Here is a 26,850-nt window from a genome sequence, read left to right as displayed (position 1 = left end):
TACGAAAATTAAACCCAGGCATAATTTACAAAATTGCTTTTAAGGGGCCAGTGCATTGTTGAAAATTCCAACTTAGAACATCAAAACCCATTTTCTCTACCCTTCCATCCTCCAAACCAGACTTGGAGGGGAGAGATATCAGGAATGTAGGGAAGGGTGTCCATTATGAAGGCACCTTTAAGTCACTGCCTTACGGGTTCCGGATTGGAATACGAAAGGCAGTACTCATCAGATGTACGGTACACCTGTAAGCCTGGCAAACCAGAGGCACCTATCTCCATGGAATTTGTGTTAGTGCTGAATAGCTTTCAGATATTTCCCACAACCTGAAGCATCTCACTAAATACTCTCCTTTACTTGTTCTCATCTATCTGCTGGTTCTTTTTAAGAGCTTTCTTCTCTGACCCTCCCACCCAAAGTAACTGGGTCAGCTGATATGGATCCTAATCCTTCCTCGACACTGCACCACTACAGTTAAGAGTCACAATCTATGAGCCCATTCCCTTTCCTGGTGATTGAGGTAAAGGCCTTGTAAGTATATACCTCAAAAAGTAGGCGAGAGTTTTGCGAACTTGAGTTATATTTACACAAACATCAGTTTTTTACCACCCATGGTTCTTATCCCTCTTTGCTACAGAGCACAAAAATCTGTGAGCTAAGGGCGATGACAATTTTCCCTTTGCTTTTTATCCAATGTTTATAATGTCATTCCTCTGGGAACATCTGAAGCCTGTTTCCTCTTACTATTAACTTCATCAGGCTGAAACCTGATAAATGAAAGGATAGCATTAGATGAAGACTTTTGACATTCCTGAGGAGAGAAAGAGGAGAATGCATTTTTTTTTCCATTTGTGAATGAATTTCCCTGACCAAGCTTTTGGTTATTTTTGTGACAAGTCAATTCCCTTCTTCTCAATTAGCCCACTGTGACTTGTTTCAAACATAGTCTTGTAGTTTTGCAAATGTAGGATTTTGCAAACTCAGTATTTTAACTGTTTACTAATTTGTTTGACCTTAAAGACGCCGAGGGAAACATGGGATTGTGAATGCATAGCCTGGATGAATTTATGAGATGGCAACATGCAAATATGTAAGATAGCTCTTTTCCTACTTGCTGTTATTTCCATTATAAAGGCTTATCAGAAATCCCAATCTTTGTCCTGGGTTATTTTTTGGAATCCTTTTACCTCCACAATTTCTGTGTTGCAGTAGCATATCCGGCAGCAGCAATCTTGGTGGGAGAGCCTTCTCCAGTAACGCTAACCTATTCTAGGACCGCTCTCCTCCTTCAGCACCAAACCATCTGAACTGGACCCTTTTTCTCCTCTACAAGTTATGGCAGAGATGGCAACACCATCCCTCTGGCAAATCTTAGCCCAGTGGGCCGCCCTGCTCTCTCTAGTCTTCCCCTAAAATCTGCTGCCACACACCCCACTTGTTCTACTCTTCCACCTACTTCTCTAAGTCAGTATACCAGGCCAACGTTTCTCCCTACATCCCAACCCGTGGCAGGTAAGTTGAGTGAGTGGCTGCTGCTTCCACTGCATGACCTTGGGCATCACACTTCCCTTCTTTGCATGGGCTCCATTTTCCCCTCTAAAATGTGGTGCAGATGATTTCTAAGGACCCTCCCAATCCCACATATAGGATCTAAAAAAAAAGCCTAGGGGCTTTGACTTGGCATCAAATTCACAAGATCATAAGATTTAGAGCCTGAAGGGACCTCAGAAAGCACCTAGTCCACCTCTGACCCCCACCTCATCCCCCCAATATTAGAGGGGGACTGGCCTAACAAAAGTAAATGACTTGCCCAAGGTCACAAAGGTAAGACCAATGATGGGATTCAGACCCAAGTTCTTTACATTATAACACACGGCCTCTTTTAAGGCCATTTCTCACCCCTGGTTTTAATCTTAACACATTCCTCAAAATTCTTGAGCTTCCAAATGTCTTGGTGCCAAACTGGGATTTCTTATCCTGCATTCCAAGGTTCTCTTCCTTACCTACCTTGGTTATCTTCCCTCCCACCCAATTTTTCTATAAGCATAAACCTCACAGCAAAAACCTCCTATGAGCCAGAGGTCTTGTGCATTCACCCTTTGGCCCTTACACTTAGGACTTGTGGGATATACTTGGTCTTCTACAAGAACAAAGGACAAACAACAATCTATGAGCAGTGGCAGCTGCCCCCCTGGGGAAGCAACTGGCCAGTTCCAATTGGGCAATGCTGCCATTTTCTCCCTCCTCCTCCTCCCCCCTCTGTCCAGGTGAGTAGCTGTACCCTTACATGTGGTTTTGATTGCTTATACTTTGCCAAGATATCTTGGGGTTTGGGGACTAGATTTTTCCCTTCCCTATTTATTCTATCATTTAAAAAAAACTGGGACGATTAACTCTTTTTGTTTCATGTAGTTTTCATCCATGATTTCTTGAAATACAGGTGCTTTGACAAAGCCCACTGGGATTCAAATGGAGCTAAATCCCTCTGGCTCTGACGGGCCAATAACAGGCCTCAGCCCAAGTCTCACTAGCTCATTGTTTGGGTTTTGATGGTTCAGAGAGAGTGTAAATAGCAATTGTTTCTATTCTGGACAGAAACTCTGAGAGTCTTCCCCTCCCAGACTGATTCTTTTGAGAAGTCAAACCAGGCCATCTTTTGTCTCAACTCTTACCTAGCCTTTAATCACTGCATGGGTGTTCCCTCAGACCAATGGAGACCTGGGGAAGCCTTTACCTTCTTAAAAAGGCCCAGATTTCCCACTAGAGAGTGAGGCTGATGACTTTACACAGCCCTTCCTCACTTACATCCAATTCACTTGCAAGTCTAGACATCACTCCGCTGAGGCCACTGGTCCTCTCGACCCATGTAATAACCCTGGTAGCCCAAGTTTAGTTCAACTCCCTTCTTTGGGCCTCAGCGTCCTTATCTCAGATCTCCCTCAAATGAAGGTTAGGTCACTCCTGCATTCTCTTCTAAATTCTGTGCGCCTGTGATTGGTCCTACAGCAATAACCGATTTGGGGGAAAATGCATTTAAAGAGTGAAGGCACTCACTGCCTATTTATTAGGACACTATCTGATTAAGAGGCCCTTGAAGTTAATAGTTCCTAAAAAGCAGACACAAAAAAGCACTGGCAGAACAGCCTTTTAATAGAGGAGGAGTCTGAAGATGGCAAAGGAAGTAAGCTTTAAAACATGAAGTGCTCCCCAGACAAAGTCTGCCTGACCGTCTGCTGCTAATCATGAGTAGGTTCCTCTCCTCCGACAAGGCCGACTGGCACAGAGCCAAGGGGCTTCCCACCCACCCTCCCACGGAGTCACAGGCTGCACGGCAGGTCCTGTCAGACCCTTCCCTCAAGGCCACCGTGGTACCAACACCATCACCCAGGAACATGTTCTCCTGAGAAGGCATGCGATATTTTTACTGATGGTCATCCCATCAAAACCAGAAACAAGTTGGGTGGTGGGGGAAAGGCATTCTGCTAAGTCCTTTTCTGGGAGACTCCATGGAAAGTGCCAGGGGAAAAGCCCACCCCACCTTGCTAAAAATCCTCTGTAGGAACAAAAAAACATCCCATGGTCCTTCCTCTCATTGGATCCTTGTTCAAACCTTAAGAGGCCTGGCCCAAACCCATTTTTATGAATGAGGAAACAGGCAGGACTTGCATCCCTCCCCTGTCAGTATACTCTTAAGCAGCCTGGGTGAGAGGGGCAGGGCAGGCCTTTATTGCCCCCACTGCCAGTTCTGCAGCAAGGCCTTGGACACTGGGCCTCAGTCTCCCTGTTGTCCAAAGAAGAGCCACCAATTCCTATTTGATGTCTGCTTGACCCTACTGCGACAGACACACACTCTCTCTCTGTCTCTCCTGCCTCTGCCTCTTGCGCAGTCAGTCTTCTCAGTGCAACAATTCTGAGAGAGAAGCTTTGGGAAACAGAACACAGAGAGCCGCCACAAAATCAAAGTCAGGGCAGGAAATAAACACGGAGACAATTTTGTAATCAATGATTTTATCGTTGAAAATGGAAGCAAATATTTTGACAGAATACTATGGCCGCTCTATAAGAGCCGATCGTGGAATAATTCACTGGTTCTCCTCTGGGCTATCACGGCAGCCACCCCCCTGCCCACCCCCCAGCTTCAGGCACTGACCCTGCAGGTGCCCAGTCAGGCATCCATTCACTTAAATAAGACACAAGCAACAAACGACAATCAGAATGACTTTTCCTTGCCCTCTTCCCACCTCAGAACGACACGCCCAGCACCCTGCCACCACCTTTAGCAATCAGGTCTGTGCCCAGGGTCTTGGAAGACCGTGGATGAACAACACACAGCTCTCTGCACGAGTCGCTGCAACGACGGCTTTTCTTTTACACATCTCATTATCCACTTCCATACAAAAGGGGGAAAACACCACACATCTGGACGCCCTCAAACTCTGGGGCCGGCCTTCCCATCACTGGCGCCAAAGCCACAAAGCCAGTCTGGCCAATTCCCACCGTCCTCTTCTGCTCAGACCTAGGGCTCTCTCCCCACCAACACACTACTGGCCACAGAAGTTCCCTGCACCATCCCGCTGTCACTTTCCACATCCAACCAGAGACACTCCGTCCTTCCACAGAAGCCTGACGCTAGACATGAGACAGTGGAGCGTACCAGCTCATACAGGGCTGTGGGAAGTAAAGGGGCAGCCCCGGGTATGGGCAGAAGGGCCAAAGGAGGAGCCCAACTGGACCCCAGCTACCAGACCACTCACTTCAACATGCACCAAGCACCATCTGTCCATGGGTCTCACAAGCTAAATGGAAAGAAAGTAAGTCTGAAATAGAGGGAGGGAGAACAAAATGCGGGGAGGGGGGCCCTGAGTACAGTCATTTTGTATGTGTGGACTTCGCAAAGGGAAGGGAGCTTTGTTAGTGGAAAGACAATCTTTTTTTTCCTCTGGCAAGGCATCAGAGCAAGCCCTGGGAAACCACAGAAAAGGCCGGACCATAAGATCCATGCTCCCCTGCTGAGCTTCATGGGGCTGGTGCCCAGCAGGGGGCAGGGGCACAGAGAAAGTCACTGCATGCCCATGGCCTTGTCCTGGGGCAGCCACACCCAAACCTGAAAACACGATGCTTCAAGTAAGAAACGGCCAAGACGCCAGCGCCACACCAGTCTGGACAGAGCTGCCTCCCCAGAGCCTGAGGCCTGGGACGACCAAACACCAAGTCCAACCGCACGATGGTAAAATTGCCCAGTGTCTAGGAGGAGGGAGAAGGGGAATAGGAGCCTGGCTTCACACCGAGGGAAACAAGAAGGGGAAGAGTGGCGGGGATCCGCTCTCAGGATTGTTCAAGGCTTCCCTCCCTGACTCCCTTCATGCCACAGACAGGGCAGCACAAAGCAGCTACTGCTCTGAATGTTTATATAAAATAATGTTTTATCTTCATTTTATGAACATACACAGTGCTGTCCCTTTCCAATTAAGGAAAAACACACACACACAAATACTGCAAAGTAGCAAAATACAGAGGGAAAGAAAGCTCCTTTGGGTTTTGGCAAGTTTAAAAAACAGACTTGAGAGCGGCGCGGCGCCCGCTGGTCCCCACTCTGCAACGACGACGACAAGAATGACAAAGAGGCCTGGGTACAGCACTGACTCTGAATGCTCGGGCTTCCAAAATTCAGAAGATCTGGAGCTTTAAAAGTAGCACTTTTTTTTTTTGTTTCTTTCAAGTCCAACAAAGTCACAGAACACTTAAAACGAGGGAGAGGCTTTCAACAGAGCTCCGCCTGAGCCTGAGACAGCAGCTCTGTGCGTGGCCCACCCGGCTTGCGGCTGGCAGCTGCCTCCCGCCTCCCTCCCGCTGCCTGCTCTGCCGCCTTCACGCGGCAATCTTGGCCACCTGCTGTTCCAGCCTGGAAATGCGCTCATCCTGGTGGCAGATAGTGTCTTTGATAGACTTGATCTCTCGGAGGATTTCATCCAATTTGGCCTCGTTTTGCTAAGGAAGAAGAAAGGAAAGCTCGTGAGGGCACCTGAGCACCAGGGGTCCAATGAGCCTGATCTAAGATGGGGAGAAAGCCATACTCCTGAAACTTAGGAGACAGAGCCTTGGGAATTCCAGGAACGCGGCTTCGTTTCTAACAGCAGCGCCTCCCCAAAGGGGCCAGAGCTGCACCCGTGATTCTTGTCCCGCTTCTCCCCCCACACTCCGGCTCTCCTTCCTGCAAGGCCTCTCCCAAAGTGGATCAGGAGCTTTGCCCCATCCAAGGCTTCTTCAGGCCTTCAAGACTGGGACACCAGTCACGAGGCTCCTCAGCAGGGGGCTGCAGCCCATCTGCAGGCCTATCGCAATGCCCAAGCTCCCAGGAGGGCAGGCGCAGAGGGAGCAAAGGCACTGGGGAAAAGGAGAGCTCCTGGACAGGATTCACAGCGGCAGAGCTGGGGCTACTCCCCCAAGCCCCCTCTCTCTCCTGGAGCCTCCCACTTCTCAGAGGCAGGCGTCACTCACACCAGAACACCAGTACGTAAGAGGCTGCTCCCTGGGGGGCCACAGCCCATAAGACATACTGTGCCCACCCAGCTCACCCTTTAAAGGGTTTCCTCAGGCTCCTTTCAGATCTCTCACACAAAGGGAATGCACCTCCCGAGCACCAGGACGATTCAATTTAACCAACAGCTCTGATGCTTTACAAAGATGCCAACTATTTCTGAAGCGGCTCAGATGTGCCAGGCTCACTTCACCACTGCCTGCCTCTGACATGAGGGGGTTGGACTTAGCCCGCCCAAGCTCACTTCCAGCTCTCATGTTTAAGGGAGTGGGGCTGGGGGCACACCAGGCGCCAAGCCCTGCTGCCCATGGTGCCACCGCCACCAGCCACTCCCTTCCACTCACCATGGCGCCAACACCGTCGGCCACTCCCTTGGCGGGGCCCATCAGGCCGCCCTTCTTGTTGACTGCGGGCTTGTTGTCCAGCAGGTTCTTCTTGACCACCTTGAGGTCACGGTTCTTGCCAGGAACGTAGCCGTGTTTCAGGGAAATGAGGAGCGGGTCGGCGTTCTTGCCCTCGAACCATTCCTCTGCCTCCAGTGAGGCCTCAGGTCCTGCGGTGTCAGGATACAGGTCATCCTGGAAAAGGTCTGACTGCAAGAGAGCAAAGCGGGTGAGCCAAGAGGCGAGGCGGGGTGCATTTTTATAGCCACTGCCTGGAAAACAGTCCCCTTACCTTCCTTGGAACAGTCATGATAATGGGCTCACACTTCCTCTCATGGAGTTTGAAGAATCTTCAAAGAAAGGAAAAGGAGGACGTTAAAGAAATGGAGGCTGACGCTCCCGCCACGCTGGGAGGGGGACCGAGGCTGGCACTAGCGCTATTCCCATCCCACAGACGGTAAGTGAGGGAGCACGGAGCTGCGGCTCCAAATCCAAGATCTCTACAAAGCCTTGTGCTGCTCAAGCACTAAATCAAACCCCAGTGATCCATTCATCCTGACTGCCAGAGCCCTCCAGGGCCACCCCCAGCAATGCGCACAGGGAAACGACACTGATGCCTAAAAAGGGGTGCAAAAAAAATGCCTTCCGTGGGACAGCACCGCTTTTACATGGGCTGTGGATGAGGTAAACGGCATCCCACGCCCAAAGCGTGATCTTCTGCTAGGCACCTCCCAGGCAGGCTGAGGACTCTGTGCCCACTCCTACCTGCCATCAATCCTGAATCATGCCACACAACTCCCAGCCCAAAGCCGCTCTCAGGCGGTAAGGATCCAGCTGAAACACTGGCTGAATCCATCAGGAAGTCTACGCGGGGCCAGGGTTCAGGCCAGCAGGGTGGGAACATATACCTAGCTCTCATCCTGCTGACGGCACCTAGAACCAAGCCCTCAGCCCATATCCATGGACCCTGAATTGAGACACTCCTGGCCAGCCTGACTCGCCCGCTCACTTTCTATTCAAAGAGCCACCATTTATCTGGTGCTTTAAATATGGAAAAGTACTTCACAAATGCTCCAGCCTAGGAGGCAGGCCTTGTCAGTCCCATCGGTAGATGGGGAAACTGAGGCAGACAGAGATAAAGGGACTTACAGAGTGTCACACCTAGCATGTGAGGCCAGAGGTCCTCCTGCCTCCAAGCCTGCTCCTCTATCCACGGCACTTTTGGGTTGAATGGGCATCACACTGATCAGTGTCCCTACTTTATCTGAGTACAAAAGGCAGCTGGTGCCACAAAGGACAGAACACGCCAAGACTGGGGCTGTAACCTGCCTGCCTCAGTTTCCACATCTGTAGAATGGAGATGATAACAGCCCTCACCTCCCAGAGACAATCGCTGTAAGCTGCTCAGCCCAGAGCCCACACACATAGGGGTGCCGTGTAAGGCCGAGGAGCAGGCCTACCCCACCCCACCCCACCCACCCTGCCCAGCGCACCGGGCAAAGCACTGGTACCCAATGTCTCGTGAGCTCAGGCTCAAAAACAGGAGTCCACCCAAGGAGGCAGAGCAGAATTCTGGCATGGGACTAACTGAACTGAGACGAGAAGATCCCACAGCGTGTGGCCACGGTGCCCCAGCAGCCTCACCTGGCAATCTCACACTTGTTGACGTCGAGCCCCCGCTTGGGCATGTAGCCCATGCCCCGCTGAGGCTCTTTGCTGCTGAACGTGTTGAGGTAGTGGACGTAGGGGGATTCGTCCGTAATCTCAAAATAACGGATGCTGCTGTCACCCTGTGGAAAGGCAACGAGAGGTCATCGGACCCAACAGTGGATGACAGCCCTGCCCCCAAACACCGGCTGCCTCTTCTTCCTATCCGGCAGCGCCAGGTCAGCCCAGGCCTGTCCTCAGGGAAGAGGCTTGGAACCGGGCTGCCCAAGGGCTGACCGGAGGCAGCACACAGACTCTGAGCCTGCAGGATAGCAAAGTCAGGGCAGGACACGTTTCCTGTCTTTAAAAAAAGAAAAGGACAATCGTGGCTGGTCCCATGGAAGAGGAAGTGTCCTGCTTGGCCACTCAGCTCAGGGCTGAGGGTGGAAGGAGAGCAGAGGCAGACGCTGCAAGAGGCCCATCCTGGGCCAGGGGTGCTAGACAGGGGATTCGTGCCCAGGGTAAACTGGACCGACACTGACATTCCCGTCAGGAGAGTCTCCAGAATTATCTAAAAAGCAATACTTTGGTAGAATGCCCTCCATGTGCTTCAGGTGAAAGAAGAAAGGATACAGTTTTCTTCCACAGGTTGACTCAGGCCAGGGCATGGAGGGAAATTCAGGGAGCGGATTACCACCATACTACACACACTACCTGATTCCAAGATAAGAGTTTTGTACTGGAGTTCAATTTCCATCTAGGGCTTCCAAAATAAAGAGGATGAAACATCAGCCCACAAAGAGAAATTCAAAGTGGATGGGAGGTATGATCAGACCATCCCTGTTCTGGAAGCCCAGGAGCACAACCCGCAGATAGATCAGCCTCACGTAACTAACGGGAACTTACTTACTGTCATTATCACCCCTATTTTACAGATCTAAAACCTGAGGCTCATCTTATTTAAGCTGATGCACTGAATCAAGTTTAGAGCAGGGACTCCCCTCAAGGCCTCTAAGCAGCTGGTGTGATCAACCAAAAAGTGATCTGGACAGTGAGGGGGCAGGAATGGAAGGGCACAGAGAAGGGGAGGAGAGGGGAGCTCCTGCCAGACATGAATAAGCCTAAGCCTGCTGAGGATCCCAGGGGAGAGGCTCTGCAGCAACAGAGGAAGGAAGAAGCCCCGGCCCTCCGTCCCTTGTCAGCTCCTTGTCCCAGGGTTTGTCACGGAGCCCGGCACACAGCAGCTTTTAATACTTCCAAAAAGCACATTAAGAATACTTTCCCAACAAATCATTAAGATGTGTGAGAAACTGTTCGTCTTGGGCTGTGCGGCTGGTGAAGTCTGGGGTAGCCAAGTTCAGGCACAAGCACTTAATAAAGGTAATTAGCCTTTCCAGAGATAAACAGAGGGGCCCCTGAAAAAATGCGAGCCAGTATGTGGCACACTCAGTCATCCATGAAAAGAAAGGAGCAGAGACCATCAGGCCCCCAGCTACAGAAGGGGACCTGCTAACAGCAAGGGATGAGCTGCTGGGACTGGGAAGAATGAACTTCTGGTTTAAAGAAAAAGAAGAGAGCCACAGCTCACCCAGATGGCAAACAAGTCTTTAATATCACAGCTCACACATCTGTGGGTTTCTAAGGTTTGCAAAGTGCTTTGTGTAGGGGCAGCTAGGGAGGGCGAGGTGAACAGAGCACCAGCCCTTGAGTGCAAATCTGGCCTCAGACATTTGATACTTAACTAGCTGTGTGACCTTGGGCAAGTCACTTAACCCCAACTGCCTTGCCTTCTTCCCTCAAAAAAACAAATAACCCCCCCAAAAAACCCTTTTGTATAAATTATCTTACTTGACTCTCACAACAACCCTGGGAAGTAGGTGCTATTATTATCCCATTTTAGAGATGAAGAGACTGAGGCAGACAACTGTAAAATGACTTGCCCAGGGTCTCCTCTCTAATAAGGGCCTGAAGTAGGATTAGAAGTCAGACCTTCCCAAATCTAGGGCCATTCCCCTCCTGGCTATGTTTCTGATTCTAGGCACTTCCATTCCCATGCCTCACCGTGGAACCACCTTCAGTGCCTGGGCTCTCCACACCCCTTACCATGCTGGGCCCCTTCTCTCACGGGTCAGTTTTTTTGGTGCCCCCATTTTTGGAGAGGAGCTCAGGTCAGTCATCCTTCACTGACTCTCTAGATTCAAGCCCTGCACCCCCCTGTCTGGGCACTTTCATCATCCTCGTCGCCCTTTCGGCTCCCCCTCTTCACATGTGGCCTTTCTCCATTAGAATGTCAGCTCCTTGAAGGCAGGGCCCCTGTGCCCAGTCCAGCACTCACTAAATGCTTCTGGTTTTGTCTGGTCACTGGGACACCACGAAGCAACCCACACACGTGTTATTCTCCAGAGAAACACCTGATGTAACAGGATGCAACGTTGTCAGCAGGAAAGGCTGCCCCAGGGCCAAGCAATGGATCCCTGCGCCATGTGTGACAGATGGAGCCCTCCCTCTGTTCCACTGGGACCATCAGTAGTGAAGATACACGGGGCACTGCCAAGTGCGCCACCACAACCCTCCCCTCCTGCCTTTCCCTTCCAAGCTGACTCATCTGAGACACCAACCATGAGTAAACCTCACAATGACAACGCGCATGGCGCTCATTACCTTCCCACATAAGTAGATGATGCTGGTGTCAGGGTCATAGAAGGGCAGTAACACACCATTGCTGGTATCCATTTCATGAAGGGCAATGGGTTCTTGCATGTTTTTCTGCAAGTAAATGTGAAGTTTAAAGGTTGATATTAAGACACCACACTCTTAGCTAGAGAAGACTAGTGGAAGCATGAGGGCAGACTTCAAGTATGGAAAGAATTCTCATGCAAGAGAGGAATCAGACTGAAATCTGGGACCCTGTCTCCTTCTCTCAGCCACAGCTCCTTCATCTATGACAGGAGCCAGCAGGACCAGATGGCCTTGAGCTTCTCCTAATTCTATATTCATGCACATTACCGAGCCCAGCTCTGACTGGCCACAGTAGAGGGCAGGTAGTGAGTCCTTCATCACTGAGTCAGGCACAGATGAATGACCACTTTGCCAGGACTAGTAAAAAGGGCCTCACCATTCAGCTAATTTAACACAATTTTCTGCAATAAAGTGCTCTGCTAATAAATGCTGGTTCTATGCGCTAGGTGCTAGGGGATAGAGACCAAAGGGTCTGTGATGCCAAGGAGTTTTGTTTTTTCTGGAGATGCTGTGGGGGGCTGGACCAGGGGACTTGGCAGGTTCCTGCTTAAGTCAATGGTAAGAGGCAGGGCAAACACCAGGCCTGGGAATGGTCCTACCGGATTCCAGAGGGCGAGCTGACGTTCACTCATGCGGCTGAACCCAGTGGTGAAGACATTGCCATCCGCCAAAAAGATGGCTCTCATGGGCCGGGCTCCTTCATGTGCCTTTTCCTTCTCCTGAAACACATTCACCAAGAAAAATCAAGACACTCCCTGAAACAGCTGCCCTGGGGGAATGTGTGATCAACAGAGAAAGGCTCTGCCCAAGCTGAGTTTGCCATAAAAGACGGCATGATGGGGGAGAGAAATCCAACGCAGCTCTGCCGAGACAAACTAGCTATGAATGATGAGACTCCCAAAGACGTTGCTGCTGTTCAGCCTAGTGAAAGCAGAGCAGACAAGTGCAACGTGGATGGCATAAAAGATCATCCCCACCCATTAAGAGGCCTCACCTGGAGCCCATGAAGGGGAGCTTCCTTAAGGGAGGCTTGCTTGCAGGAAGGCTTTCACACCTTTTGTTAACTTCTAATTAGACACTGAGTCACGAAGGTTACGATGCTCTCTGGCTCTGAGAAGTGCACATAAACTCTGAGGTTGGCATTCTGCTTTGGGGGCTCACTCACTAGAAGAGCATTTGTGTGATTTGGCCAGAGGAGACTGGGTAGCTATTAAGGAGTCCCCCTCTCCTAATAAGGAAAACCCAGATGTCTCTCTCTGGTAATTAGGTAGGTACTGCCTAGGTCAGACAGTTGGATCTGTCTTGATCTGTGCTAATTTCTCAGACAATCTGTTGGTCTTTATTTCTCTGCTTGTATTTTTTCTATTTTCTTTGTTCAGATTTTCTCCAAAGTTCAAGGTGCTGATTTTTCCCCTGAAGTAATGAATGTAATTAAAAAGACTGCTGACCCCTTAAACAGCTCTCTTTCCTAGTAAAGCAGATCTAAGAACCTGTGCTAGCAGCCATCTTCAGTATGCCAATGTGATTGCCACTACACCAAGCCACAAAAAACAGAGACCACCCAGCACTGTCCCAGGGCCCAGTGAACTTGGGGTGGCCAACAGCACTAATGAATTCCTCTTAACAGGTGGCATAGTTTATTTGTTTCCTTCTGTTTGGTGCAACTTTACCAAGATATGGGGCAAAGACATTTAACAGTCAATCATGGAAGAGCTATGGTTATACACAGGCCAGTCACACACTGCAGCAAATTAGTCCAACCATTCTGTAAACAACTTGCAATTATGTCAGAAACATCAACAGAAACTCCCACCCCTGATGTAGGGATCCAAAGGTGTCAGAGGCAGAAAGAAAGGGCCCAGAGGAAGGGTCAGAGCAGGCGGGCCTCAATCAGGGGACATACAGAAAGATAGCCAACAGAAGATAACTGCGCTGGCAGAACAAGGCATTCAGGGAGGCAAAGCAAGTTCAGGAGAACTGGTGCAGGATGGAACTGAGCAAAGCTTGTAGTCCCAGAAGGAACACAAACACTAGTCCCAGAAGGAACACAAACACAATGGTGCTAATGAGACCAAATGAACCGGTGTCAGCAGATCTAGGCGCCCTCCTGCTGGGGGTCTGAAGATATGGGGGGGTTATTTTTCTCCCATCAAATGGTTTTCTTTGGGGCTGAGGGATGGGGGTTTCAGTTGGGAGGTAGGTTGACTTTGTTGGAAATGATTAAAAGGCAAAAACAAGACATGAATAAACCTTTAAGTAAAAGAGTCAAGAGCGTGCTGAGAGTGCCCCGACTGCCTAGCATTTCAGATGTCCACAATATCCTCGGCCTGGAGTAGGGAAGCCAGGAGGTATAATCATACCACAGGATGGAGACCGCACGCTGGGGGAGGACAGCTTGGCCGTCTCTCAGGCCGGCCTCCGCCTGCATTATGATGATGATGACAATGATGATAGGTGCTGATGGCGGCCATCATCATACTAGGTAGTTTAACTGACCTTTTTAAATGGGAAAGTACTAAGGGGAGATTGTTTACTGGGAAGTATCCATTAAAAATGGCAAGAAAAAAACAAAAAGGGTCATTATGAACTCGTCTCAAAACGTGGAGCCCCAGCCCCCCCAGTACTCACAGCCACGATCTCTTGCTTCCTGGGATCGATCACTCTCACTTTTTTGTCTTTGGAGGCCGTACATATCAGGCTGCCATTTCTGTTCCAGCTCACGTTATAGATCATGTCTGAGTGCATGTCGTCCAGGTTTATGAGGGCCTCCCCTGTCCCCACGTTCCAGATGATGATGGCATTGTCACAACCTGAAGGAAGAACCATCTTCCATTAAAGAGTAAACACACCTGTTGGAAGCCCCCAGCAGAACAGGGCAGTTAAAGGCACTGAAGAGGAGAAGGGGCTGGCTGACCAAACCTGGTTCCATCACCAGGCTCTGTGCCTCCATTTCCCAAGCTGCAAAAATGAACAGTATGAACTAGATATGTCTAAGGTCTTTTCCCATCACTTCTAATTCTGTTGTTCTGGTTATTAAGGGCTCAAAACCAACCAATAAACAATGATCCTAGGGAAGGCAAAGCCAGCAACACCCTAAACCACCCAATTTTTTATTAACTTAGGTGGATGGTTCTTGAATGACTAAAGCAGTTATTTTTGTTTTATGAGAAAGCAAGTTTTATTTTCAGAGTAAAAGAAATGTTGGAGTGCTAAGAATGTATGTATGTGCACATGCATGTATACATGCATACACATGCAGGGATTGAACAACCATTTTAAACCACTCAGCAAAGGGATTGGGGATCTCAATCCATGATGACACTCCAAATGAGGCCTGGGATCAGTTATTCCCAAGAATAAATCAAAGACAAAATCTACACAACTGTCTGATTTTTGATTCATCATGGATTTTTATCTTCAAACAGAGAAGGAGTAGGCTGATGAGAACCCCAAAATTAATTCATCTGGAACTGTCAATACAGATGCCCCAAGGAAAAAAGCAACTCTGAGCTGTCTTGACTGACAAGCACTTGGAGAATGCCTGAGAAGAGCTGAAGAGTCTGCTGCTGTTGGGATACGGGGCAGTGACCATGGCATTATTTGCTCACTGTGCATTATGCTTGCTCTGTAACACAGTATGAATCAGTGTGACTCACTGGGCTCTCAGCCTAAAGGCTAAATGGACGAAGAGGCTGGAGTCTGGAGAGGGGCCTGAGAGCCGACCATGGACTTCTGCTGCTCGTCAGAAGGAGCAGAGCTTCAGACCGACACTTGCCCATCTGACCTAAAAGGTCACCAAAGACAAGGCAAGGGCCAGGATGGAGTTCTTGTTCTTCTTTTTAGACCGAGTGTCTGGGCCAAGCCCAGGACATCCCCCGAGACTCACCATGGGCTCTTCATCTATATCTCATGTATTGTCTTTCTCAAAAAAGGCTAAGCAGGGGTGGAGCCAAGATGGCGAAGCCAAAGCACAAACTTGGCATGGACTCCAGCTTCAGCCATCTCTAATATCTGTGAAAAAATGACTTAGAACCCACAAATAAACAGAGAGAAACAAATCTTCTGCTGAAGGCAGCCTGGCAGGCTGACAGAAAAGGTCTATTGCAGCAAGCTGGGAGCTGAATGCAGTCCACAGTGAGCCGAGGTTTCGGCCCCAGGGCAGCCCCGACCGGTGCAAAGACTGGCCAGGGCAGTCTTCAGGACACTGAATCACCAGCAGCTGTGGCAGTTTCCAGACTCCTCAATCCATAAATGCCAAAGACAAAGTAAAAGGTCAGTGGAGAACTCTGTTGTAAGGGTGAAGGAAAACTGATCTAGCCCCTGCCCCCAGGGTGAGAAGTGGCAGGAGGCGCAGAAGTGCCATGTGGCTGCTTTCAGAGCTCCTGGCCTGAAGATTGTAGGGGGACCGAGTGACCATTCAGAGGGTAATCGCTCCTGCTTTGACGTGCCTGGATCTGGTTCATGGTCTTGGGTGGTGGTCCTGGGGTATGTGGCCAGTAAGCCAGAGCTTGTGGGGGCTGTTGAGAGGGCACCCAACTAATAGGTCTGGCAGCTGTAAAAACCCCAGCGATGTGGGACAAAGCTCTCTCCATTCTGTAAGCAGAGTTCCACCATGGCAAAGAGCTCAACAGTCATGTAAGTGGCAAGATAAGGAAGTGCAATCAGACCATACAATCCTTTTTTGGGAACACAAAGGATCAAAGCATGGAACTGGAAGAGGACAATGCAGCCGGAACTCCTACATCAAAAGCTTCTAAGGAAAATATGAACTGGTCATAAGCCAGGGAGGAGCTCAACAAGGATTTTGAAAATCAATTAAGAGAAGTGGAGGAAAAACTGGGAAGAGAAAGAAGAATGATACCAGAAAACCATGAAAAGCAAGTCAACAGCCTGCTAAAGGAGACCCAAAAAAATACTGAAGAAAATAACACCTTAAAAAATAGACTAACTCAAATGGCAAAAGAGACCCAAAAAGCCAATGAGGAGAAGAATTCCTTAAAAAGCTGAATTTGCCAGATGGAAAAGGAATTTCAAAAACTCACTGAAGAGAATAATTTCTTCAAAATTAGATTGGAGCAATTTAAAGCTAACGACTATGAGAAATCAACATACCATAAAATAGATCTAAACAAATGAACAAATAGAGGGCAATGTGAAATATCTAATGGGAAAAACCACTGACCTGGAAAATAGATCCAGGAGAGATAATTTAAAAATTATTGGACTACCTGAAAGCCATGATCAAATAGAAATCATCCTCCAGGAAGTTCTCAAAGAAAACTGCCCTGATGTTTTAGAACCAGAGGGCAAAACAGAGGTTGAAAGAATACACCAATCACCTCCTGAAAAAGATCCCAAAAAGAAAACTCCTAAGGGCAGCCAGGTAGCACAGCGTGTAAGAGCACCAGCTCCAGTGTTGAGAAGACCTGGATCAAATCCGGGCTCAGACACTTAGCACCCACCCAGAAACACCTGGCTGTGTAACCTTGAGCAAGTTACTTAACCCCAATTGCTTAGGGGTGGCCAGGTGGCTCAGTGAGTAAGAGCACTGGCTCCAGTGTCAGGATGACCTGGATCAAATCCAGGCTCAGATACTCAGCACCACACCAAGAAATAACTGGCCATGTAACCTTGAGCAAGTTACTTAACCCCGACTGCTTTAAAAAAAAAAAAGAAAACTCCTAGGAATATCATGGCCAAATGCCAGAGTTCCCAGGTCAAGGAGAAAATATTACGAGCAGCCAAGAAGGAACAATTTTACTATTGTGGAAACACATTCAGGATAATACAAGATCTGGCAGCTTCTACATTAAAGGATCGAAGGGCTTGGAATATGTATTCTGGAGGTCAGAGGAGCTGGTGATTAAAACCAAGAATCACTTCCCCAGGGGCGGCTAGGTGGCACAGTTGAGTAGAGCACCAGCCCTGGAGTCAGGAGGACCTGAGTTCAAATCCGGCCTCAGACACTTAACACAAAAACTAGCCGTGTGACCTTAGGCAAGTCACTTAACCCCAACTGCCCTCCAAAAAAAAGAATCAAGAATCACCTACCCAGCAAAACTGAGTATAATGCTTCAGGGGAAAATATGGTCACTCAATGAAATAGAGGACTTTCAGGCATTCTTTTTTTTTTTTTTTAAGCAATCGGGGTTAAGTAACTTGCTGAAGGTTACACAGCCAGTTATTTCTGGGTGTGGTGCTGAGTATCTGAGCCCAGATTTGATCCCCAGGTCATCCAGACACTGGAGCCGGTGCTCTTACTCACTGAGCCACCTGGCCACCCCGCTTTCAGGCATTCTTGATGGAAAAAACCAGAGCTGAACAGAAAATCTGACTTTCAATTATAAGAAGCAAGAGAAGCATGAGAAGGTAAAACAGGAAAAGGAAATCATAAGGAACTTACTGAAGTTGAACTATTTACATTCCTACATGGAAAAACAATAATTGTAACTCATGAGACTTTTCTCAATATGAGGACAGTTGAAGGGAACATATATGTATCCATACATATATGTATAGATAGGAGAGTACATGTGTATATAAATATATATATGTGAGTATGTGCATATGTGTGTATATGTATACATAGACAAAGGGCACAGGATGAGTTGAATATAAAGGGATGATATCTTAAAAATAAAATCAAGAGGGGTGGCTAGGTGGCGCAGTGAGTAAAGCGCTGGCCCCAGAGTCAGGAGGACCTGAGTTCGGTTCTGGCCTCAGACACTTAACACACACACACAAAAAAAAAACTAGCCATGTAACCTTGGGCAAGTTACTTAACCCCAATTGCCCTCCAAAAAAAAAAAGGCAAAAAATTAAGACGTGAGAGAGAAATATATTGGGAGGAGAAAGGGAGAGATAGACTAGAGTAAATTATGTCATATAAAAGAGGCAAGAGAACACTGTTACAATGGAGGGGAAGAGCAGGAAAGTGAAAGGGGACAACCTTACTCTCATTTAATTTGGCTTAAGAAGGGAATAAAATACACATTTAATTGGGTATCTTACCATACAGGAAAGCAGGGGGAAGAGGATTGGGGGCAGTGGCACTGATAAAAGGGAGGGCAGATTGGGAGAGAGGGTAGTTAGAAGCAAATACTTTTGAAAAGGGATAGCGTCAAAGTAAAAAATAGAGTAAGTGGGGGAGGTGGGATAGGATGGAGGGAAATATAGTTAGTCTTTCACAATATAACTACTATGGAAATGATTTGCATAACTACATATGTACAACCTATATTGAACTGCTTGTCTTCCCAGTGAGGGTGGGTGAGGAGGGAAGGTAAAGACTCTGGAACTCAAAGTTTCAAAAAACAAATGTTAATACATGTTACAGGCAACTGGGTAATAAGATACACAGGCACTGGGGTACAGAAATCCATTTTGCCCTACTAGAAAGTTGGGGGTGGGGGGGATAGGGGAGGATATAAGAGAAAACAGTTTGAGGGGAGGGGTATTCAGTAGGCTTGCTAGTTTGGGGTGGGGGTAAGGGAGAGACAGGGAGAAAAATTTGTAACTCAAAATCTTGTGGAAATGAATGTTGAAAACTAAAAATAAATATTTTTTTTTTAAAGAAAAGATTAAACAACAGAATATAAAAACTGAAAGGAACAGAAAAGCACCATATGAGACTTGGAAAAAAGGAACTCTGGGTGCCACTGCCTGCTCAGGCCTTGATTTTTCATCTAAATAAAAGCAGATCTCTGGGGTTCCTCATTCAATGAGGGAAAGTTTCCTGTATGGTCAGGGGCAGCTACATGATTCAATGGACAGAAGGCAGGTCTGGAATCAGGAAGGCCTGAGTTCAAATGTGGCCTCAGATACTTACTAGCTGTGCGACCCTGGGCAAGTCACTTCACCTTGTTTACCAGTTTCCTCATCTATAAAACTGGGATCATAATAGTTCCTACCTCCAAGGGCTGCTATAAGCACTAAATGAGATCATATTTGTCAAGGGTTTAGCACAGTGCCTAGCATATAGTAAGTGCTATAAAAATGTCAGCACTTATTCTACACACTTTTCTCTTACACTATTTCCCCCCAAAGATCTCAAAAAAATATTCAAACAAAAATTCATGTATTCAGGGCAGGAAGGCTAAAAGGGGTGGTGGTACTTAAAAGCAGGCCCGCAGCACAGCGGGCATAAGACACACTGGGAAAGAACACTCTTGACTCCACAGCCCCTTCATTTCTTCTTGCAGGGGGCTGCACTTGCTCCTGGTTTAGAGCAGCTGCCCTTCAGGCCCTGCCTCCTCACCTCTACCTCCCAGAATCCCTCTCTTTCTTAAAGATGCATCCTGAATGCCATTTTCTACACCAAGCTTTCCTGATGCCCCTGCTCATGCTCTCCCTCCTCTCCCAAACTTCCTTGTATTGAGGAGCTTTGCATCTCCTCTGTGTCTACTTAGAGATGTCCAAGCCACCTCCCCTGAGAGGATGTAAGCTCCCCCAGCATGGTGTCTCCCCTACCAGACTGGGGGCTCCCTTAGGGTGTCTCTGTCTCCCGGCACATGGCAGGCACTCCTAACTACCCTGCATACACTGTCAATATTTCACACGGTGCAGAGTTCCTGAGCATCATGACGAAGGCTCCTCTTCCAATGTCTCATGGTGGACTGGAAGTGCCCTTAGATTAGTAGACTGTGTCAGCAGGAGAGCAACACGCTCCCCTAGGCTGGAAAGGTTCTGAACACAGGCCTGCAGGCAGGGAGGGGAGCCACCAGAAGACCAATTGCTCGTGGCCATGAAATTCAGCCCTATGCAGCCTCCTGCTTCAGCAATGATGGAAGAAGCAGTGGGGTGTCCTTGAGAGTGCTAAGGCTTTGTTCAATGACCTGAAGCAGCTTAATGTGCTGTCCTGGACTAGAGGTGTGGACCAACAAGGAGGGCCCAGGCCAGAAGGGGAGAATGGTCAGAGGAAGCCTTCAGCATCCTGATGCCCACAAAGGGCGGCCAGGAACGCTAGCAGCAGGGACTGCTTGTACCTGCACTGAGCAGAACGTTGCGTGCAGTTGGATGCCATGCCACAATGCCAACTCTCTTCGAATGGCCTTCCAAAATCACCACAGGTTCAGTCAGGGAAAGAGTGAGTCCATTTTCTGGAATCTGCCATACCTGTACAAGGAAAAAAGGAACAGAAACACTCAATGCCACCCTTTTCAGAACATCCTGAGCACATTAGTAAGGCAACAACACGGTGAGGTTGTTTTTTTAAAATCCACCATAGAATGTGGCCTATAAAGCACCAAGGCCTCTTCCTGCTTCATCTACTGCTGGTCAGGCAATTACATAAGAGCACTCTGCTCAGCTAAAAGCTCCACGTTTGGAGGCTTGTTTTCATGAAAGAAGAGCTGGGGCCAAATCCCCCATGTCTTGCATAATCGCACACCTGTAGGTAACACTGTGCATCCTTCATGAACATTAAGGAAACAAGACTTTTCTTAAAAAAGATAAACAAAGGGGAGGCTAGGTGGCGCAGTGAATAGAGCACCAGCCCTGAGTTCAAATCCGGCCTCAGACATTTAACACAAAAACTAGCTGTGTGACCTTGGGCAAGTCACTTAACCCCAACTGCCCTCCAAAAAAAGCAAACAAACAAAAAGTTAAACAAAGGCCAAGAAATTACTATAAAATTACCACTAGTGTATGTATGGCTTATTTATACTTCAATTAATATGCCAGGGATACAAATAAGAAAAAATCAGTCCCTGCCCTCAAGGAGTTTATAATCTGATACCTGAAATCTCCAGGATTTACTGAGCATGAGTCTCCCTGACACACATCACAGCTCCTATTCAGGCCTTAGTTTTGGGGGCTCTTTTATCACGATCATCACTAAGTAGCCTGGTACTGGGAAAGAAACCCCTAAATCCCTCAAGAGAAATCCCTCAGATCCTTAATAAATGAGTTCAGCCCGGCACACAGTAGGCCTAATAAACCCTAACTGACTGAATAGACAGACTGGACTGGGGAAACTCTTTCAGGCTTGCTTCCAGGCAAGGCCTAGTTTGTAAGACCCCAGGGTCACTGCCATCACAATGAGGCACCAGGAGTCCATAGAGGAGGAGAAAAGGGACCATTAATTTTCACAAGGCCACAGGTACCTGAGTTTCAGGCCTAAGTCTGCCAGTCACTCGCTCAGTCAAGTGAGCAAGGTGTCATCCTTCTCTGGCCTATATTTTCCTCACCTCACCCTTCCAAGTTTACTGATCTCAGGTTTTGTGGCTTCCGGGGGATAAAAAAAGAAACAGGCTCCAGGTAGCATGACAACTTTGTGTAGACACTAGAAAGACCCTGCTGATAACTAAAGCTTGTTCCAGACTGATGGCACTTCCCTTTGAGGAAAATCTCTTTATCTTTAGACAGCCTTGTCTGGAGACAGGTATTCAGATGGGAGGCACTCTACTAGATGGCCCGTCTGGAGCTACTATTTTCTTTTTTTTTTTTTTAAAGCAATCAGGGTTAAGTAACTTGCTCAAGGTTACACGGCCAGTTATTTCTGGGTGTGGTGCTGAGTATCTGAGCTCGGATTTGATCCCCAGGTCATCCCAACACTGGAGCCGGTGCTCTTACTCACTGAGCCACCTGGCCACCCCTGGAGCTACTATTTTCTTGTGAACATTAAACTAAAAAGTCCCTCACTAAAATGTGGGAAAAGTCTAGAGTTAATGTAAAAGTCTAGAGTTAATGTGATTCCTCATTTTTACAGCTAAATTCTAGCTATGCTGCAAAACAGGCCCCACTTGCCATCTGTGACCCTAAGAGTGGGGGTTTCTTCTCATTCATTTCCAAGACCAAATATGGTTTCCTTTTACCTCTCCCTCTCTTCCCATCCAGCAAATTTACTAAGACAAAGCGTTTCCTGGAAACGAGCACATACTATCAGGGACTTGGTACCTCTGCCACGGCCTCCTCATCCCTCTCCTCAGTTGAAGCCGCTTCAGTACCACCAGGCTGGGCAGGCCCTGCAGCACCTCTGCTCCTGCCAGGCCTGTTTCCTGGTGCAGTCTCCTTTGTACTGACATGTCACACAGTGTCAAAGCTGCCCCTTAGGTAGCAGATGAACCACTGAGGGGGTTTCAGAAAGCTCAAACAGACAGATGACTAAGGCTGCTGAGCGGCAGAGGGGGGTCATCCAAGTCCCAATCCTGTGCCTGTTCTTACTCAAAAGGCAGCAAAGAGCAGGGCCTTCTGAGGGCTAGAAGCCCTAGGTTCAAATTCTCATTAGCTCTGTAACCCTGGTCACCACAACTTTGTTTCCCTCTCTGAACAATGGAAAGACCATTTGCCCCACAGGACAGCATGGGGTGTGGGAAGGCAATGACCTCAGGAGCTTAACAGAGTGCATTTCTTATCGAGCCTGTCCTGACCTCCTGGAATACTTCAGTGTACATTCTGCTCAGTACAAGGCCATTGTTTCAGGAGGGCCACAGAGGCCTTGAAAAAAACAGGCTATCTGTTATGCTCGAGGCTCTGACCAAGATACTTGTTTGGGGGGCACTGCCCCATGAGACTTGTCTGAAGACAAAGGTGACACCTGGAAGAAAACAAATGTTCAGGCAGCTGGGTGGCACCCCAGTGCTCGGAGCACCAGGCCTGGAGTCAGGAAAATTGTCAGATGCTTACTACCTACCTTATGACCCTGGGCAAGTCATTTCACCCTGTTTGTCTTAGTTTTCTCTTCTGTAAAATCAGCTGGAAAAAGAAATGGCATAACCAGCCCAGGCTCTCTACCAAGAGAAGCCCAAATGGGGTCACTTAGAGCTGGATACAAATGAACAAGGAGGCGACTTCATCAAAGCACGGAGGCTAGTCAGGAAGCACTTCCTGTCTCCACACACGTGGCTCCGAGTGCCATGGCGCCCCGTGCCCTCCAGAGGGCGGCAGAACCATACGCCCTGCACAGCTCTCCAGCTCTGTGGGCAGCCCTCCCTTTATCCACCTACAAAGGCCAGATAAATGGCACTGAGGATTCCCAGGATGTGGGTCTGGAGGCAAAGGCACTGGCCCAGGGACAAAGGGGGAGGTCAAAGGACTTGCATTTCAAGTCCATACAGTCAAAGTCCCTTTTTCGGTGAAAATAAATAAAAAAATAATCCCTTGACCCTGAAGATTTTAAGGATCAACTCAGAGAATTTCAAGTCTCTGTAAAGTCAGGTTCTTAATCTGTGGTCTAGACCTTTATCATTGTTTCTCTGATGAGGGCATTTCCATATAACTGTTTTCCTTTAAAATCTCATCTATTTTGTTTCATACAATTAAAAGCACTCTTCTGAGAAGAGATGTGCAGACTGAAGGAAACTATCAAAGGGATCCATGTCACAGAAAATGTTACACAAGAGCAGAGCAGAGCTTGGCACCTTGGGTCCAGAGCCTAGGGCCTCACTTCCTAAGGGGGTTAATCTGCTCATTTTTGGAGTTCCCTAGGCCTGCTGATTGGTGACTAGTACACCCGATGAGGACTGCCAGGCCCTAGACCCCAGACCCCGTCCAAGGGGCCTGCCACCCAGGTAGGCCCCCTTCTCTGCCACATTCCTTCCCTCCCCCATCAAGTCAATCAGTGCCACTCTCTGGAAGGGGCATGCCAATGGACCATCCTATATTTTAATCTACCATATACGTCAGTGACTTACTTCCCAGATCAAAACTCCACTTCCTGGCTTCCATATGCTGTGTCTGACTCATGTCAGACTTTGTTATAGGAATGGGAATGTGAAGATCTTCCCTGCCCCTTGGCCCTTTGATAGGCTTAAGTGACTCTGAGAACCTTCCCAGATTTGAAAATATACTCTGCCCCCTAATAGGCTGAATGTGGTCACATGGAGCCTGTGGCAGGAGGCTTATTTTTCAGGAATGCCCACACCTTGCTGCTTTGTGATTGGGCAGTGGGTCAAGAGGGCTGTGACATTCTCTGTTCCAGAAGGCTATATATACCCTGATGTGAGGCTTTGCTTTGGGGCTCACTTTGGGAAGAGTTGTGTGATTTGGCCAGATGGGATTCTAGGCGGCGTTGAGGGCCCCCCCGCTTTGAAATCCCAGATGTTGGTACTTCCCTCTCTGGTAACTGACTAGGTATGGATGTAAAGGTCAGACAGCTGGAAGCCTGTCTGCCGATCTGTTTCTCTGTCTGCTTGTAACTTCATTTGTATTCTCTGAAGTTCAGGGTGCTGACTTTTCCCCCTGAACTAAGTAAAATGATATATGTTTGATTAAAGTAAGATTGTTAACCCATTTTAAGTTGCTTTTCCTTTAGAAAAGCAGATCTAAGAACCTCTGCTAGCAGCCATCCTGGGTATGTTAGGGTGCTTGCTACTACACTCTTCATGACCCCATTTGGAATTTTCTAGGCAGAGTTACTAGAGAGGTTTGACATTTCCTTCTCCACCTCATCTAACACATGAGGAAACTGAGGCAAACAGGGTTAAGTGACTTGCCCAGGGTCATACTGCTGGTGTCTGGAGCTAGATATGAATTCAGGTCTTCCTGACTCCACGCCCAGCACTCTATCCACTGAGCAAACCTAGCTGCCCATAGGAAAATGAACTACAAAAATTAGGTCCCTCAGGCTTGGCTTGCTCTGCCCCGAACAGGCTCTTCCATTCTCCCCATGGGTCCCATCTGTCGCAATCCTTCCCATCCTCTCAAGGCCCATCTCAGCTATCACCTTCTCAGATGACGTCTCCTCAGCCTCCCTCCTTGGATGATCCAAAACCTCCTCTTGGGTAGGAGGTCTAGGAGCATGCCTGCTGCCCCTTCCTCTTTGTGGCCCTCAAGGGGAACACAGGGCCTGGCAGACGGATCTGACAAAACACAATACCAAACACTGGGAGGTGGGGTCAGAGGTACTTATGAGGACTTTGATTTGTTCTCTTTCAAACAGACAGATGACGAACCCTCTTGGTGCTCAAGCTGCCAGGGTGCAGACTTAGGGCATGATATCTCTGGAAGACTGACTTCTCTTCCAAAGCTGTGTGTGGTGAAGCTAGGTGCAAGAAGGCACAAAGCTGTACAGAAATGATTAAACTGTAAGGCATCAATAAGTTTCATAAACCACTTCTAAAGGAGTGCGGAGGAGCCTGGTGCTCAGCCCTTGGCTGGAGGGCGGCTGACTTGTGGAGGCCAGTGAGGAGCCGCCAACCTCGCTGTTCTCCCAGGATGAGGAGCCATGGAGGCAGGCTCTGAGTGCAGGTGTTGGCTGCCACAGCCCCTGCCCACTGTTACCCATCTCTACTTCCCTGTGCTCAAACTTCCTCAGGCTGAGCAGGCTACTGAGGCTTTCTAGAGTAATCAGTACTTAAAATGGGTTATGTTTCTCAAATATGTACTTATGGTTTCCAACAGAAATAGACAAAGAGCTAAGAGGGACATCATAGAGGGAGAAAGCTCTAGAATGTGCTGAACACAACCCCTAAGACAAAGACAAGCCCTCCTTCACAGCGGGGACCCTGCTTCTTCATCTCTGTCCCCACTAAGGGGCCATCATGGGACAAGAGGAAAGACAAGAGCTCAGATGGTGTGGCCCATGTACAAGGTGCAAGGCCACTTGTGCTGACCACAGACAGGGCGAATCACGGCTCTGGGCTTGTTTCTTCACCTTCTAAGTGGGGACAAGGCTCCACGGCTCGCTAAGGAAAGCGTGCTGTCAGCTATAGAAGTCACAGCAATGGAAGTCACACTACAAGTGCACAAAGATCTAGGAAGTGTCCCTTGGGTGGGAGGCTCCTCCCCCTAACAGATCACCACTCCTTGACATCCAGGCCCTGGAGGGCTCCTCCTGCCCAATGACACAGACCTGGAGCCTATCTAGCCTGGTAGGGCCTGGTCAAAACAATGAGAAGGACTTCAACAGTAACTGTTAACAATTGACATTTCCACATCTGCCTTGCTTGAAACACGACAAGCTTGAGAAGTAGGTACAAGGGCAGATAAGGAAACTGAGGCAGAGGGAAGAAGCAGGACAAACCTGTCTTCCCGCTGGTGAGTCTGTCACATGCACTTCTTGAGGCCTGATCCGGATGCCTCAGAGAGGCAATCGGTCAGGAGGTCAAGAGCTAGCCAGAATCTGGAATGGCCGGCTTCTTCAAGTACCGCCTTGGAGTTACACTGGCCATGGAACTGGGGGCAACCACTCACTAAGACTATCAACTGCAGGACAGTGGGAAAAACCAGGGATATGCAAACTGTGGTTTTTACATTTTTTACTAAAAGTAATTTTAATTAAAAGTTTAATTGTATCTAAAAATGTGAAAACCATTCTTATATTGTGTGCCATATTAAAAACAAGTAAGGCCCATTGTGGCCCTTGGTGAGTAGTTTGCTGACCCCGGCCCTTACCCCACCACATACCCCATACACAGCAGGCACCTAATAAATGCTTATTGACCATAGACCAATGAGATCACAAGCCCGGTCAGTCCCTAGCCTATATGAAATTTAAATTCTGATATTTGTCATTTATTATTGTCTCATTATACATATTGAATTATAAACTCCTTAAAGACAAGAATCTGATCTTCCCTTTGCCTCTTTCCTAGAGGGCCCTGG

General features: G+C 48.3%; 1 protein-coding gene across 1 annotated transcript in view; it reads right to left on the bottom strand.

Annotated features, from left to right (window-relative positions):
- Positions 1–3,991: 3,991 nt before the first annotated feature.
- Positions 3,992–26,850, bottom strand: part of CORO1C (coronin 1C) — a 544,511-nt gene continuing 521,652 nt past the window's right edge. Inside the window, exons 5-12 of the mRNA XM_069081521.1 lie at positions 20,292–20,421; positions 13,936–14,117; positions 11,907–12,026; positions 11,230–11,334; positions 8,566–8,711; positions 7,214–7,271; positions 6,883–7,131; positions 3,992–5,988 (exon numbers count right to left, since the gene is read on the bottom strand). Of these exons, the coding sequence (XP_068937622.1) occupies positions 5,869–5,988; positions 6,883–7,131; positions 7,214–7,271; positions 8,566–8,711; positions 11,230–11,334; positions 11,907–12,026; positions 13,936–14,117; positions 20,292–20,421 (1,110 nt within the window). The 3' untranslated portion in view covers positions 3,992–5,868. The remainder of the gene's footprint in view (positions 5,989–6,882; positions 7,132–7,213; positions 7,272–8,565; positions 8,712–11,229; positions 11,335–11,906; positions 12,027–13,935; positions 14,118–20,291; positions 20,422–26,850) is intronic.

Source organism: Petaurus breviceps, unplaced genomic scaffold (assembly GCF_028583685.1).
Source record: "Petaurus breviceps papuanus isolate PSGF00001 unplaced genomic scaffold, PetGlider_PUasm1.0 99, whole genome shotgun sequence".
NCBI lineage: Eukaryota > Metazoa > Chordata > Mammalia > Diprotodontia > Petauridae > Petaurus > Petaurus breviceps.
The sequence above is the reverse complement of the archived record's forward strand: the minus strand, read 5'-3'. Positions and strand labels throughout refer to the sequence as shown.